General features: G+C 32.1%; 1 protein-coding gene across 1 annotated transcript; it reads left to right on the plus strand.

Moving 5' to 3' along the window:
* Nucleotides 1-13,559: 13,559 nt before the first annotated feature.
* HELRODRAFT_126316 (hypothetical protein) lies at nt 13,560-16,192 on the plus strand (the record flags this gene model as incomplete). Its single annotated transcript, XM_009022409.1, has 3 exons — nt 13,560-13,641; nt 14,094-14,196; nt 16,081-16,192. Coding segments are annotated over 3 exons (297 nt in total), but the record flags the coding sequence as incomplete, so codon positions are not given.
* Nucleotides 16,193-17,523: the final 1,331 nt, after the last annotated feature.

A 17,523-nucleotide genomic window follows, 5' to 3' on the forward strand; every position in this document is an offset into this window, starting at 1 on the left:
AGGGTTCGTTAAGCACTTTAATTAGGTCAACCCGACCCAGAAATACTAACGTGACCTCAGGTAATAGGGGTGATAACGATGGTGACGACGACGACGATGATGGTGAAAAGGATGTTTTCAATATGTTGTAGGAACATGGAGATGATGATGATGACGACGATGACGATGGCGTTGACATGGAAAAACAAATTTTAGGTTGTATAGCAAAGTGTCAAACCCGGCTTGACCCCCGCTAATTTAACAGCACACATTTTTATAATTACATAAAAATAACAACAATTATTTATAATTGTACACAAATCAAACACACCTACCCACACACGCATACATACACAAAGTTACGATCGTCGTGGTATAAAACTATGCATACATTAGATTGTATATACACTCAAAAAATACGCCCACATGTGTGTAGGCATGTGTGTATGTTTGTATGTGTGTATATATGTATATGTGCATGTATATATGTAAGTTTGTATGTGTGTGTGCGTGTATATATATATATGTGTGTGCATTTATGCATGTGTGCATGCGTGTATGTGTGCATGTGTTTGTATTTATGTGAGTACGAAATAATAAAATTATTACATCAAAACAGTTATGAGTCTTTACATACATACATATATATTTTTCATATAAATTGCTATAGATAACAACAACAACAACAGCAGCAGCAGCAGCAACAACAACAACAATAACAATAATATTAACAACAATATTAATAAGACAAACCTTACATTGGAATTATACACCACATACACACCACAAACACACACTCACATACATACATACACACATACATACACACATACATACATACAGGCATATGTTAATAATTAAGAAATTCATCGTTGTCATCACCCTCATTTTATTTTCTTAATTATTTTTATCACCATCGTCATCATCGTCGTCGTCGTCCTCAAAATGATGATGTTGATTATTATTATTATTTATTAATATTTTATTCTATGAAATAATTTGAGGCGTTATCACCATTTTCATTGTCATCATCATCCTCATCATCACCATCATCATCTTCTTCTTTTTCTTCTTCTTCTTCTTCTTCTTCTTCATTTAGTCAAAAATGTATCATGTATACATACATACACACATCCATGTATATCCACACAAATACACACACAAACAGACACACACACACACACATACACACAGACGTACACTCACACATACCCACTCACATATACATATAAATATAGTGTTTTGTTTTAGCAATTTTTTTTATTAACGTTGCATAGATTATTAAGTTAATAAAATAACTCGAGCGATACGAACAATTAAATCGGTGTCATATCTGTCGTTGTATGTTGTTTGAATGTGTGTTAGTATGTTTGTATGTTTTTTTGTGTGTGCATGTGAGTATGTGTGTTTGAATGTTGGTACGTTCATTCGAATGTTTGTTAAGATTTGTTTGTATTGATACGCAGACTGTTGTATGGTTTTGTATTTTTTGTATGTTGCTGAGATTGTATGTTTTCTGCATGCTAGTGTATGTTTCTGCACGTTTGTGTGTTTGTGTGCTTGTTGATTTCTGAATTTTTTGCATATTTGTGCTCGCTGGTTTATATTTGGTTACTTAACTCCCAGATTAACATCATCCTTAATGCGTCCAAGTAGAAAAAAATAGAATAATCAGGAAATGATGATGACGACGAGAAAGAGGATGACGATGATGTCATAATAATGACGCTGACTTGATTGCGATGATGATGACGATGACGATAATGACATGACAATCTCACTTGATTAGTATTATTTCGGTTAGAAATTTACTAAAATCACTACTGTTACTACTATTAATAATAGAAATAATTTTACACATACACACACATTTACACACTCACAAATCTACACACACAAATCCACACACACAAACACAAACACACACATGCATACACAAGTCAAAATACATATGCGTCAAGAACTGAGAAAGACTATTATTACAAAAAAGGTCAGGTCAAGTTATTTATAGATTATATATACATATATAGATTATATATACATATATAAATGTATATACTGACCTTTACTCTCTCTCTCTTTTTATAAATATATATATATATATACATACATACATACATACATACATACATACATACATACATACATACATACATACATACATACATACATACATACATACATGACATAGGCAATTATATTTTTTGTTTGTTTTTAATATTGGGTTGTGGTGTTAGTGATGGTGTTGATTATGTATGTGCATGTGTGTATGTTTATGTTTGAGTGTCCGTATGTGTGTGTTGTATCTGTTAACTTTATATGTATCTATATTATACACATATGTACATACAAATATATATATATATATATATATATATATATATACGCACTATACATACGCTTATAACCACACATACATACAGGTATTACGCATATATACATAAATTGTATAGAATTTTTTACCTGTATCAATATTAATTTTTTTTATAATTTTTTAAATTTATAAGTAGGCGGATATTTTACTAATATCATCACCTATCATCACCACCATAACCATCATCACATCATCATCGTCGTCATCATCATCATCATCGTCGTCATCATCATTGTCATTATCAGCATCAGTTACTTTGTAGTCATTGTTCATTTGATCTGTCTTATCATTATAACCCCGGAGATTTTAATCAACGTTTCTACAGTCATTTATCATCGTCATCATTTTGTCGTCATCGTCATCATCTTCCTCATCGCCATCATCTTCCTCATCGCCATCATCTTCCTCATCGCCATCATCTTCCTCATCGCCATCATCTTTGTCATCATTTTGTCGTCATCGTCATCATCTTCATCATTGCCATCATCTTCGTCATCATCGTCTTCGTTGTTGTTATTGCTCAAATTATTATCATTTTTTTTTATTTCACCGTCGTTATTATCATCGTCATATTCATCGTCATCAACTTTACCATATCAAAGTTAAAATTTTTAACATCATCACTTCCATCATCGTCATCTTTTTCATCATCATCGTCATCATCTTCGTCATCATCATCGTCGTTATAATGTTTTAATCATCATCACCAGTAGCAGCAGCATCATTGTCTTAATGATGTTCATCATCATTGTTTCTACTCTGACCTCTGACCTCCCTGTTCATAATCCTGTTTATGCGATGATGGCTATGTTGTTGTTATCGTTGTTGATGATGATGATGTTGATAATGATGTGATGATGGTGATGTGGCATTGATGATGATGATGATGGCTATATGGTAGTGATTATGATGATTATGTTGGTGATGATGCTGATAATGATGTGATGCGAGATGATGATGAAGATTTTAATTTTGAAAAAATTTTTTAAAATCAACTCTTATTTCAATTTGATAAGAATACTTTTAATAGTTATGACGACAACAACAACATGAGAACAATGATGAAAATGAAAATAACAACAATAATAGTAACATTAATAATAACAACAACAAAAGCAACAACATCAATTACATCAACAACAGCAACAACACTTACCGGATATGTTATAGCAGATATTGTTAATTATACATGATCTGCTGATGAGTTTGATGCTGAAAGTTGCGTTGTTGTTATGTTATTATTATTATTATTATTATTATTGTTGTTTTTGTTGTTGTTGAGAATAAACTTAATGACTCTCCTATACATATCCGTGTATATTTTAAAGTTATAAAACCACAAACACACACACGCAACACACACACTCCAACAAACAAACAAACACACACACAAACAAACAGACAAACAAGATAAAAATGTTATCAGCAATAAAATAAATGATAAATACTTTTTGAGAAATTCAAATCAACAATTATACAAAGATGACAATAGCAAAGAATGCTGTTTACAATAAAACTGATAACGAATGTACTATTGCTGCTGCTTATAATAATGATGATGATGATGGTGATGATAACGATGACGAGGAGTGATGATGATGATGCTAGTAGTGGTGATAGTAGTGATAATGATAATCAAAGCAAAACCACGCGATAACTAAATAAACTTTTCTCTTTAGCTCAATATGATTTATATATCATACAATGGTGCCAATGGTTATGATTTTCTTGTTTACCATTGAACAACAAAAATGAAAATAAAATAATAATAATAATAATAATAATAACAACAATAACGTAATAGCGATTAACACATGATGTATTATTTTTCATTCATTTAGAAATTCTTTTATCTTTGCTTAGGCGTGTTTCCACTGGATGTTTAAGCGTTTCTATTTATCTTTAGATACAATTTAAAAGTCTGCGCCACATAAATATACTTTTTATGCACACGTACGTACATACAAATACATGCAAAAACATCTATACACTCGCCTATAAACACATACTTATATAGATGTATCAATATATAATTTCAAAACATACCTATTCATATACAAAAAATGCAAACATCTTTATGTATGTGAGTAAAAAAATTTAAAAATATGCTTGTATATGTTCATGTATGTATGTGTATGCGAGTATTTGTATGTTTGCGCATGTTTTGACAACATATGTCGTATACAAATTCATTTAATAATAAGTGAAATAGCTACAAAAATATGATTAACTTTTTTTCTAAGTTGTTTGAAATTTAAAATCGCTTTTATCTATGTACAACATCAAAACATGCTGTGTAAACAAAACGAACACACACACACACCACACACACACACTGTTTTGTATGTTAATGTTTGTGTGCTGATGTTTGTTTGTATATTGATGTTTGGGTGCTGGTAATGTGTATGTTGATCTTTTGTATGTTGATGTTTGTATGTTGATGTTTTTATGTAGATGTTTGTATGTTGATGTTTTTGTGTGGTCGTTTGTATGTTGATGTTGTATGTTGATGTTTGTACGTTGAAGTTTGTATGTTGATGTTTGTATGTTGATGTTTGTATGTTGATGTTTGTATGTTGATGTTTGTATGTTCATGTTTTGTATAACTTGTTCGTGCCGATGTATAAATGTATTATTTGTTATGATTTATTAATACGCTGGTTGTGCTGCGGCTTTAGTCGAGAACAAAGGGAACAAAAAAGCTGGGATGGAGAGAGAGAGAGAGAGAGAGATAGAGAGAGAGAAAGAGAGAGAGAGACCATGATATTTTTGTTTAATGTGATATCCATCATACACATTTGACTTATATACGTGCGTGCAAGATTCTGTCTTTTCTCTTGTCTGCGTATCTACTTGTATCTTTAGCGTTTTTGTTGCTTTTTATGTTATTTTTATGTTTTTTTTATCTGTCTTGATTAACTTAATGGTTTTTGACACAAACTTAAATTTAAAAAAATTAAATAAAATGTTTTTGTTACGTTACGAATGATGTGAGTATCTACATGTTTGCCTCTGCGTTTAATAGTTGTATGTTCGTTCATATAGTTGTATGTTCATCCACATAGTTGTATGTTTGTCCATATAGTTGTATGTTCATCCATATAGTTGTATGTTCGTCCATATAGTTGTATGTTCATCCATATAGTTGTATGTTCATCCGTATAGTTGTATGTTCATCCGTATAGTTGTATGTTCGTCATAGGAAATACAAAACCATTTATTTTTATAATTTGAAATTTTTAGTTCTTGGTTTTGAAAAATTTATTCTCTTTTATAATTTTTGTTGAAACGTAATTGCTGAACTGGTGGTTTTTGTGTGAAATTATAAAGGTTATGATTTAAGATAAGAATGTAAAAGAATTAATCGACATTAAAAAATGTTATAATTACATAAATAACATTTTAATTTCAATTAAAAATGGCTAGAATGTTAAAGGAATTAATTATCTAGATGAAAATTAACGCGTTAAATGTACTAGATGGGTAGCTAGCTATACCAACAAAAACTACACACGTTGAAGTTTTAAAGACGTTACGAAACTTAATTTGAAGATTGTCAAAAAAATTTTTGTGGTTTAGATGTAGTTGGCGTTTGTCTCAATGATAAATTACTACAATGTGGCCACAACAATAAAAATAATAACATTAAAAGCTATACCCCCGCCGTTCAAAACAACAACAACAACTACATCAACAGCAACAACAACAATTAAACATTAATTATATCAGTTTCTTATCGTTATTTTTCACTCTGATGTTGGGAAATATTTTAGTTTCTTTTTAGGTAATTATTTTAAAATATTTTTTTAAAATTTAACTGCCATTCAAATGCTCTTAATAAAGTTAAGCAATGATGAAAGTATACGCGCGTCTACTTCCTACACTTCATTTCCAATCAAATTTTTCAACTTCAAACAACCGTACAAAATAGTTGTATCAAAACATAAACACGATATACAATGTGTATACAATACAAACATATACAAAAGTGATACAAAGTTGTATCGTCGTGTTTTACGTAAACACCTGCCCTAGTGCTATCAAAATGCCAGCAACAAGATAATGGTATCATCGTCGTCTTCATCATCATAACATCTTCGTCATTGTAATTACCCTTGTCATTGCAATCACACAAACACACACACACACACACACATACATACACATTCACATATCCCCACATACAAACACACACGCACACACACACACGCACACGCAGAGAAGATAATATACAACAAAAGTCTTGTGGTCGATGTTGTTGTTTAATTTACATGCAGAAGATCATTGACGTATCAACGTGTTATTCAGCTTCCAAATAATTAACAACACCAACAACTGTAATAACAAATGAAGATGATCTACACGCACACACGCACACGCAAACGCACACACACACACACACACACACACACACACACACTAATAAATGATAAATTGTAAATAAGGAAACAGTAGTAATAATCGCAACAACACTATTTACGATAATACTACTAATACATACAACAATAAAGACAGTAACCATTGCACACACACACACACACAAACAAACAAACACACAAACACAAACACACAAACATACACAGGCAGACAGGATGAAGCATCGTTATAAACACTAAAGTATTGTTGCTATAATGACGTTTAGATTTAAGAATTATGCGAACAAATGCTACAAATATCACGTGATTTGGTGATGATGATGACGAAAATGGCGATGATGATAATGATGATGATTACAGTGTGGTAGTGAGGTTTGTGAGGTTAGATGATAGTTACTATGGTGATGACTATAAAATGTTTGTGATGATGGCGATGATGATGATAAAAACAATTATGCAGTTATAATAATATCAGTGTGAATAATTAATATTAATTATTAAATAGAAAAAAATCAATAAACTTGATAACGAAATTAAGATTTTTATCATTACAAAACCTTCCATCTTTGTACCTTATAATGCAATAATAAAATTGCTATAAAAGACACTCCATCAAAACGTACAGGTTACTGTAGATACAGATTTTATTGCTGACGATTTGAAATCACACACTTTAACTGCACATAATAATAATAATAATAATAATAATTATTATTATTATTATTATTATTGTTGTTGTTATTCATGGTTATCATCATCATCATCGTCATCGTCATCATCATCATCGACGATACGCCTTTAATCTTAATAATCTGTTAATGTCATGTCTTGTAGTGTGTTAAGTTGCTTTAGAACACCTTTCATTCATTCATTCATTCATTCATTCATTCATTCATTCATTCATTCATTCATTCATTCATTCATTCATTCATTCATTCATTCATTCATTCATTCATTCATTCATTCATTCATTCATTCATTCATTCATTCATTCATTCATTCATTCATTCATTCATTCATTCATTCATTCATTCATTCATTCATCCATCCATCTATTCATTTATCTATCTATCCATCTATCTATCCACTTATCCATCCATTCATCCATCAATCTATCCGTCTATCTATCTATCTATATATCCATTCCTTTATCTGTCTTTTCATTCTTTCAACATAATTTTTTCTGCATATCAATTTATACATTTATCCATCCATTTGAAAATGCACATATCACTCAATCTATCAATCCATCAATCAATCAAAAATCCATTTTTCTTCTATCAAACTTTTCCATCATTCATTCTTTTCTTCGGTCCATTACTCATTCAAACGTTTATTCATTCATTTAACCATCAGTCAATCAATTTCGTTTGCACTCATTTATTTATTTGTCTATTAATAAATTAAATTGATTGTTCATTCATTCAGCTGTTCATTCATTCATTTGTTTGTTTATTCATCCATCCATCTATCAATCCATTCATCCATCCATCCATTATCCAGAGATTTAGAGCAATATAAATAGAATATAAAAAGCATCGTAGCTATTAATAGACTTCAAGAGCATAAAACTTTGATTGTGTTTTAAGCGGGCATTGCTAGCATTAGATGTAAGTAAACACATACACACGCACGCACGCACGCACGCACACGCGCACATACACACATACACACACACATACATGCATACTAATACACATTTACACAGACATATATGTAATTACTTAGGTATGTAATGTTTAAAAATTTGCACGTAAACTTATATTAATAGTACCTGGCAGAGGAATTATAAATAGAGATACACATACATACACAGGTGCGTATGACATAATGCTTCAAAACGAAACATACAGAAACAGAATGAAACATATCGAAACGGAACGATAAATTCCGAAACGAAACAGAACGATAACACATTATGTCACAACAAAACCTAGCACAAAACAACAAGAATCTCAATTCTGTATCAGTGATAATATTGACAACAAAAAAGGCAACAACATAAAAATAAGATAACATTAGAAACAAAAAGAATAAATTATTATTGTTATCATTATTATTATTATTATTATTGTTGTTGCTGTTATTTTTATTATTATAATTATTTTGCGCAATGTCAATTAAGATGACGATAATTACTGCGATTGGAGAATGTAGAAATAAAAATTAAATGGATAAAGAGGATTATTATGGAGATCCGAGCCGAGATGGTACTGATGATGATGATGCTACTGCTTCTACTACTACTGCTGCTGTTGCTGTAACTACTGCTGCTGCTGCTGCTGCTGCTGATGGTAATGATGATATTGATGATGATGACGACGACGATGTCTTAAGATGATGATAATTATGATTATTATGATTATTATGATTATTATGATTATTATGATTATTATTATTATTATTATTATTATTATTATTATTATTATTATTATTCAATTAGCTCTCGTAATATCCTTAACCTCACCCGAGCCAATGTAATGTTGTGCCTTATTTCTAAATCACTCACACTAAATTTAGTTCAATTACTTTATGCACATACACACACGCACACACACACACACAAATTTACATACATACAAACACACAAACATACATATATACATACATACATACATATATACATACATACACACATACATACATTACAAACAAAAATGGTAGTATATTAACGTCATTTAAGTTCATAACGTAATTGAAATGAGTCTTTGGAGCCAACTGTAACTATGCTTTGGTCTGTTTGTATGTGTATTTGTATGCATGTTTGTATGTACATGTACATGTTTGTTTGAATGTGTACGTATGTTTACAAAACAACAGACTGTTCTACTAATTACTAATGTTTTACTACAATACAATGTTTGTGTTGGTGCAGATGTTTGAAGATGTTTGTATATGTTGATTCGTATGTTTGTATATATGTTTGTATATGCCGATGTGTATGTTTGTATATGTCGATACGTATGTTTGCATGTGTTTGTATATGTTGTTTGTGTTATAAATGTACTTTTTGGCGTTTCCATGACATCCCCGTGCATGAAATATACTGGTCAGTCAGCACTGTAGATGAAAAACGACAAACGCAAGCACACAGTTAGGCACACAAACACACACACGTACACACACGCAAAATACACACACACTTAGATACACGAAGACACATGGGTACTGAAATACACAGACACACACTCACTCGTGCATAAATGAACAACAAAAACGTAGGTGCGTTGGACGTGTGCAATTCAATAAGTATCAAGTAACAAACTACAAACAGCCTATAAACCCATATATAAGTATATGAGTATGTTTATACAAATATACGTAGATAAAGAGAAAAAAGAGGGAAACAGAGAGAGAGAGAAAGGAAAGAGAGAGAGAGAGAGAGAGACAGAGACAGACAGACAGAAACAGAAAGGGTTATAACGTGTTCACAGTTGTAAAGAATGAAAACGAAAATGTACATTTAAATACTACATATCATAACCAACCATACCCCGTTGTCAACACGGTTTATAAAGTGCATTGTCTGAAAACTTAAAATTGCTCTTAGACTCAAGGCAGTAGATGTGTAATAAAAAAACATATCAAAAATTGACCACGAGAATTCACAGAACAACATTCAAAACTCTTCATTGTGATTACATTAAACCAACCATTAACTAGCCTGTCAACAACAACAACAACAACAACAACAACATCAACAACAACAAAAACATCAACAACAACAAAAACAACAACAAAAACATCAACAACAACAACAGCAATAACAACAACAGCAACAACAACAACACAGAGACTATTGAATGAATGAACCCAAAACAAACCAAACAAACTCACAACGCACCCAAAGATCCTGAAATATCAAATTAAAAGGTTTAAAAGTTAATTTAAGGTGCGATGTAAAACGATACTCCGTGACAAAAAACACTGAATAAGATGTGGTAAGATGGGATAATATGAAGACAAAATGAAGCGCTGTGAATGGTCTCTCATTAATTTATTGATGACGACGACGACGACGATGATGACGACGATAACGATGATGAGGATTATGATTTCTATTGATGATGATGATGATGATGATGATTGCAGTGATGAGGTCTGTGTAGGAATGATTAAAAATAACAAAAGTAAAACAACAATATAATAGCCAGAGTTTGCTACAACAATAACAAATGCAAGTAAATGGCAAACAATCACATCATCGTCATTTTAACTTGAAAAATCTTAAAAATTGATAAATGAATGAATTATTGAAATGAATAAATAAATAGATGAATGAATGAATGAACAAACGAACGAACGAATGAATGAACGAACGAACGAACGAACGAACGAACGAACGAATGAATGAATGAATGAATGAATGAATGAATGAATGAATGAATGAATGAACAAACAAACGATGGATGAACACAAACAAAAACCAATAAATATAGAAGAAGAACAAGCAAAATCAAAAACTTTAAAAAATATGTTTAAGACAAAAGGAAAGAAACAAAGAAAGAGAGAAAGAAAGAGACCTAGAAAGAGAGAGAGAGAGAGAGAGAGAAAGAGAGAGAGAGAGAAAGAGAGAGAGAAGCAAAAATAGATAGTAAGAGTGCAAAATGGAGGAAAATGAAAAACAAACATGCACACGTGTTTATTGAAACTTTCCAAAACAAAAAGTTGATACCTGACGATAAAGATCGCAAGAAGTTGAGATGCGTGTTGTTCATTCCACCATTGTCTTTCCATTCATTCCTCAACATGATACCCTAGTGAAAGCAAATACACTCACACACCCGCACACGCCCACACACACATACATACAAACACACACACACACATACAAACTGACGCATATACAATCTTATACACATACAAAAATACATACAAACATACATACCCACATACAAATATGCATATATACAAACAATATACAAAATAAATACACAACAAATCAGTCATTAAGCAGAATAGCTTTAATTGCACATCGCGAGATTTGTGTATAATTAAATATGTGCTATAATATATATGTATCTATCACTGTATGTGTGTGTGTGTGTGTGTGGGTGTGGGTGTGTGTGTATGTGTGAATAAGCAGGTGTACGCTGAAATTGTATACACATAAAGTACAAAAAACTGTATGTACGTCCGCATACACGCACGCACACGTGGAAGTACACGCCACAATTGTACGCATTCTTTGATCCGTGCGCTGCACACTTAACTAACTTATTCGCACGTGTTCAAATGGACGAATGATATTTGAAATGTATATCTATTTACTCCTCTTTTTTTCTCTCTCTCTCTCTCTTTCTCTCTCTCTTTCTCTTTCTTTCTTTCTCTTTTCCTCTATCGTTCTTTATTCTTTTCCTCACTCTCTTTTTTAATTTTTTTTCCTGGTCTCTTTAAAAGATTACTATTACAGAACTCGATTATTGTATATAATTCTCAATAGTTATTGTAGTAATAACGATAATAATAATAATGATGATGGTAATAAACATCATCATCATCATCATCATCTTCATCATCAACTTCCATTCATTCCGCACACACATACACACGCAACCTGTCAACCCACTGTTTTTATCTTAAACTCAGACGCGTGAGTTACACTAAGACAAGAGAGAGAGAGAGAGGGAGAGAGAGAGAAAGAAAGATAGAAAGATAAAAAGAGAGAAAGAGAGAGATAAAGAGGTAGAAAGATAGCATCCCTTTTTATTATTATAATTATTATTATTGTTGTTATAGTTATTATATTTTGTTGTTAAAATACCTGTCTCTTTAATGTGCTATAATTTTGTTGCTGTTTATTAATTGTTGTTGTTACTGTTGTTTTTATTGAGATGTCTTTATGTTGTAGTTTTTGTATGTTATTGTTATTATTATTATTTTTATTATATATTATATATATTATTATATATATATATATATATATATATATATATTATTTTATATTATCATATATTATTACTTTATTATTGTTGTTGTTGTTGTTATTATTATTATTGTGGTTGTTGTTTGTTATTGTGCTGCCACATATTTCTTATATTGTAAGTTTGGTTGGTTGGATGGATGGAAGGTTGTTCGTTCGTTTATTTAAGTGAGTGAGAAATATGATGATGAAGAAGAAGAAGATGATGGTGGTGGTGATGATGATGGTGGTGGTGATGATGATGGTGGTGGTGATGATGATGGTGGTGGTGATGATGATGGTGGTGGTGATGATGATGGTGGTGGTGATGATGATGGTGGTGGTGATGATGATGGTGGTGGTGATGATATACAAAAAAGAGATGATGTATCGAAGGAAAAATGATGATATAAACGACGACGATGATGAAGTTGCTGGAAATAATGAACAACAACAACAATAATAATAATAATTATTATTATTATTACAATAATGATATATTTGATGATATGGCGCTTCATTTATTGTTTAGTCATCAAGATTTATTTAATAAATTTTTGTGTGTAGAATTTTTAAGAATATTTTTTTATTTTTTTTGCGTTTCGTTCTCAACACATCAATCACTCAATCAGTCACTGCCACTGCAACACCCACCGCTTCGTGATCATCATCATCATCACTATCATCACTATCATCAGCATCGTCGTCATCATCATTATCATCAACAGCAGCACCAGCAACAGCTGCTGCAGTAGCTTCACTATTCTCTTCAACATTATCTCCTTCAGAATCACAATTATCATCGCCATCTACAGAAAAATCCTCTTCAATACTATTATAATTATCACCACCATCATATCGTCATCATCACCATATCGTCATCATCATCATCATCATATCATCATCATCGTCGTCGTCATCGTCACCAGGAACGCCAGTAAACAGGATTCCCATCATGGCCAAACAGACGCTGGACTTGTACGAGCTGTTTAGACTCGTCATATCTAAAGGTAAATAATGAAAATAATAATTATAATTATTATTATAATTATTATTATAATTATAATAATTATAACTACAATAATAATATTATACAAAGGGTACACATATAAAATATATACAAATACACATATATACACAGTGAATACGTTCACAGACACGCGATACAAACAAATGAAAGTCAAAAATTTACATACATTTCACGAACTGATGCAAAAGATACAAATAAAACATACAAAATACACAAAATACAAAAATATAACAAACAAAATACCTAGAATACAAATATACCATGCAAAAAAGACAAGATACAAAATAAAACATACAAAAATACAGAAAATACAAATATTACTTACAAATTACACAAAATACAAATATAACATACACATTACCTAAAATACAAATGTAACATACAAAATTAAACAAAATACAATACAAAAAATACCCAAAATGACATGTTAAGGTGGCTTGGTAGAAGTTATAAACAAGAAGTTATGGAGGGAGATAACCAAAGGCCTCAACCTCCCATCATCAATAACAAGCGCTGCTTTCACGCTCCGAACTCAGTTAGCAATTTTTTTTATTATGTTTTTGATAAAAAAATAGTTTTTTTTGTTTTTTTTTGAAAAAAATAAGTTATTTCAGTATTTCGAAAATGTTTTACTTTTCAAATAGTTTATTTCCGTATGGTTTTTTCAGTTTTTAAAATGAAAATTAGATTTAATAAAGTTATGTTTTGTCTTCTAATGTAAGCATTTGTTAATATATTTGTCAGATGCATTGGAATAGTTATCTTAATTGTAGTCATTGTCTAGTTTTATTCATCATCATCATTATCATCGTCGTCGTCATTATCACCATCATCATCACCATCGTCATCATTGTATCGCTCTTTCCATCATAAGCTACGCATCAAACCCATCCATCAATTTTCACGAATATATTAAATCACCCATATCACCATTATTACGGACAGTCATCATCAACAAAAACAAACAACACACACGCGCACAAACACACGCACACAGACATACACACGCACACACACACAGGCATACACATACACACACGCATACAAAAAAAACCAATCAAACACTAGTTCTTTCAATTTCATCCTTAATAATCGCCAAACCTTTACCCAAAGTTATAAGCTTTCACCATCACTACCTCAAATACCCTCTCGACATCAACATCTTAATACCCCAACAATACAAACCGTAATATCGTGACGTCACGATGACGTAGGTCGTACATGTTGTCCTCTGCTGCTGGCTCATAACGGCAGATATTATTTTATATATAGACGTATACCTACAATACATACACTCACGCACGCTCACACGCACACACACACGCACACACACACGCACACACACACATATACATATATATATATAATATTATATATATAATTATGCGTGATTTATGTTATCTAATGGTAAAGTAGAATTAGGATGATGATGACAAAGAGAGTAATCACATGTGACAAGTAGATTTAACTGATCCACTCATTCATTCATTTATCAATTCGTTCATTCATTCATTTTTTTCGCCATGCATTCGTTTCATTTTTTTTATTCATTTTTTCATTCGTTTCATTTTTCTTTTATAAATAAATTAAATAACAAATTAATCATCATCATCATCATCATCATCATTATCGTAACCTACAAGATGCTCCACATTACAGTGTCTTACGGACTGTTTACATTCTGGGCGGACAGTTGCGATAATTATGACGAAGAGGATGATGATGATGATGGCGATGATAACGATGATGATGATAATGATGACGATGGCGATGATAATGATGACGATGATGACGATGATGCTGATGATGATGATGATGACTATGATGATGATGATGATGACTATGATGATGATGATGATGACTATGATGATGATGATGATGACTATGATGATGAGGATGAGAAGAATGACAATGACAGTAGTGGCCTTATAAATCCAATATATTACATTGCCCGCCTTCGCTGCACATGTCCATATAAGGCCACGCGAGTTACGTCACTCGAGTCATTTATTTGGCGCTTCATTTTTTATTGTTTTTTGCGTTTTCAATCTCGAGATATTTATTGCAAAGTTGCTACAATCGTTACAGACTAATACCTTCTTTTCTATAAAATTGTCATCTTCACGTCACATGATCATCAGCTTCTGCATCTACGTTAATCCTAAAAATCATCACATCAATCACGCTCATCACATTTGGCATCACTGACTTTGGGCATCAGATTGATAATGTTAAAACTTCCATTGTTTTAAACTTCACAGCCATGTTTTAGCGCCATCACACCCAACATCCGTCATTATCGCCAGAATCTCCTCAAATCTTTTACACTCGCATTTTACAAACCATCACATCTTTACTCTTAAACCTACAATGACTGACCGACTGACTGACCAGTCAACTAACCATGCCAATCGACCAGATACATGAAGTACCTCTACCCATACGAGTGTGAGAAATTGAAATTAAGCAGCCTCTCAGAACTCCAATCGGCCATCGATGGCAATCGAAGAGAAGGCAGGAGGCCCGGGTTCGATTTTCCACCGTTTCCTCCAATGGGCCCTGGTGCACCTCACCTGGCCAACTTATTGGGGGGACTGCCACTTCCTCCTCAACCGCCCCATACGCCAGTTATGGGTGGTCCCGGTGGTGTGGTGGTCAATGGTGGCCTGAGGAATTCAGTTCCTGGTTTGATTTAAATTTTTTTATTTTTAGATTTGTATTTTTTGTTTTTTTGGTTATTCGACTTGTTTTGTTTTTTATGCTCCAAAATTCAAAAATATTTACTGTTTGTAAAGTCCATAATTGTAATGGAGGTATTAAATTAATCAAACAACTGCGATTAACATGCACCAGATAATAACACACACCAGTTCCAAAAATCCTATGCATACACCACACATGCATACACATAAATACACATAAACATACACGTACACATACACGTACACGTACACATACATAAACACATAATTGACAGGCATACATTCTTCTGTTCGGGCCATAAAGTGTTGTATATTAAAATTTTATTTATGCTCGTTTCAAGCATCAAACAAACGACGTATAAACTAAACATGCACGCATTTGTATCAGCATACGTATATATACACATGTATGTTTGTGTATGAGTGTGCTTATATTTGTGTACATATATGTGCGTATACATACAGGTATTTGTGTATGAGTGCGTATATATGTGTATGTATGTATGTGTATGTGTGTGTGTATGTATATATATATGTATGAATGTGTGTGTGCGTGTGCGCGCGTATGTAGAGTTGGCATATTTCTTACGATTTAGCATGAAATTTGCAACAACTGCGTTGCTTTTGAATACGGTAATTAATAACACGCCTTAGCATGAAATCATAAATACGCAGCCGTAAGCCAACGTACCTTACATACAAACAGATACAAACCTGCATACACAGAAATACAGACACGTACAGGCAAACATACGCGCACATACAAACATACAAGCAGATACATCCAAGTAGAAGATACAGACACGCACATACAAACAGGTTTAAACTTACGCACACATACAAATACATAAGCAAATACGACTATACATACACACATACACATACATGCGCAATTAAATGCGTGTAAGACAAAAGTTCTTCTATCTTCCAGTTTTATATGTGCATCTTCCCTCTTTAACATCATCCAAATTATACAAAAAACCACATATACAGTAAAACACACTACAACAACAACGTCACATTCAATACAACACGATACAACAACAATATATACAATACAAAGCAATACAAAGCAATACAACAACAACAACAACGTCACATTCAATACAACACGATACAACAAAGAACAATATATACAATACAACACAATACAACAACAG

This window comes from Helobdella robusta (assembly GCF_000326865.2).
Source record: "Helobdella robusta unplaced genomic scaffold HELROscaffold_31, whole genome shotgun sequence".
Lineage (NCBI taxonomy): Eukaryota > Metazoa > Annelida > Clitellata > Rhynchobdellida > Glossiphoniidae > Helobdella > Helobdella robusta.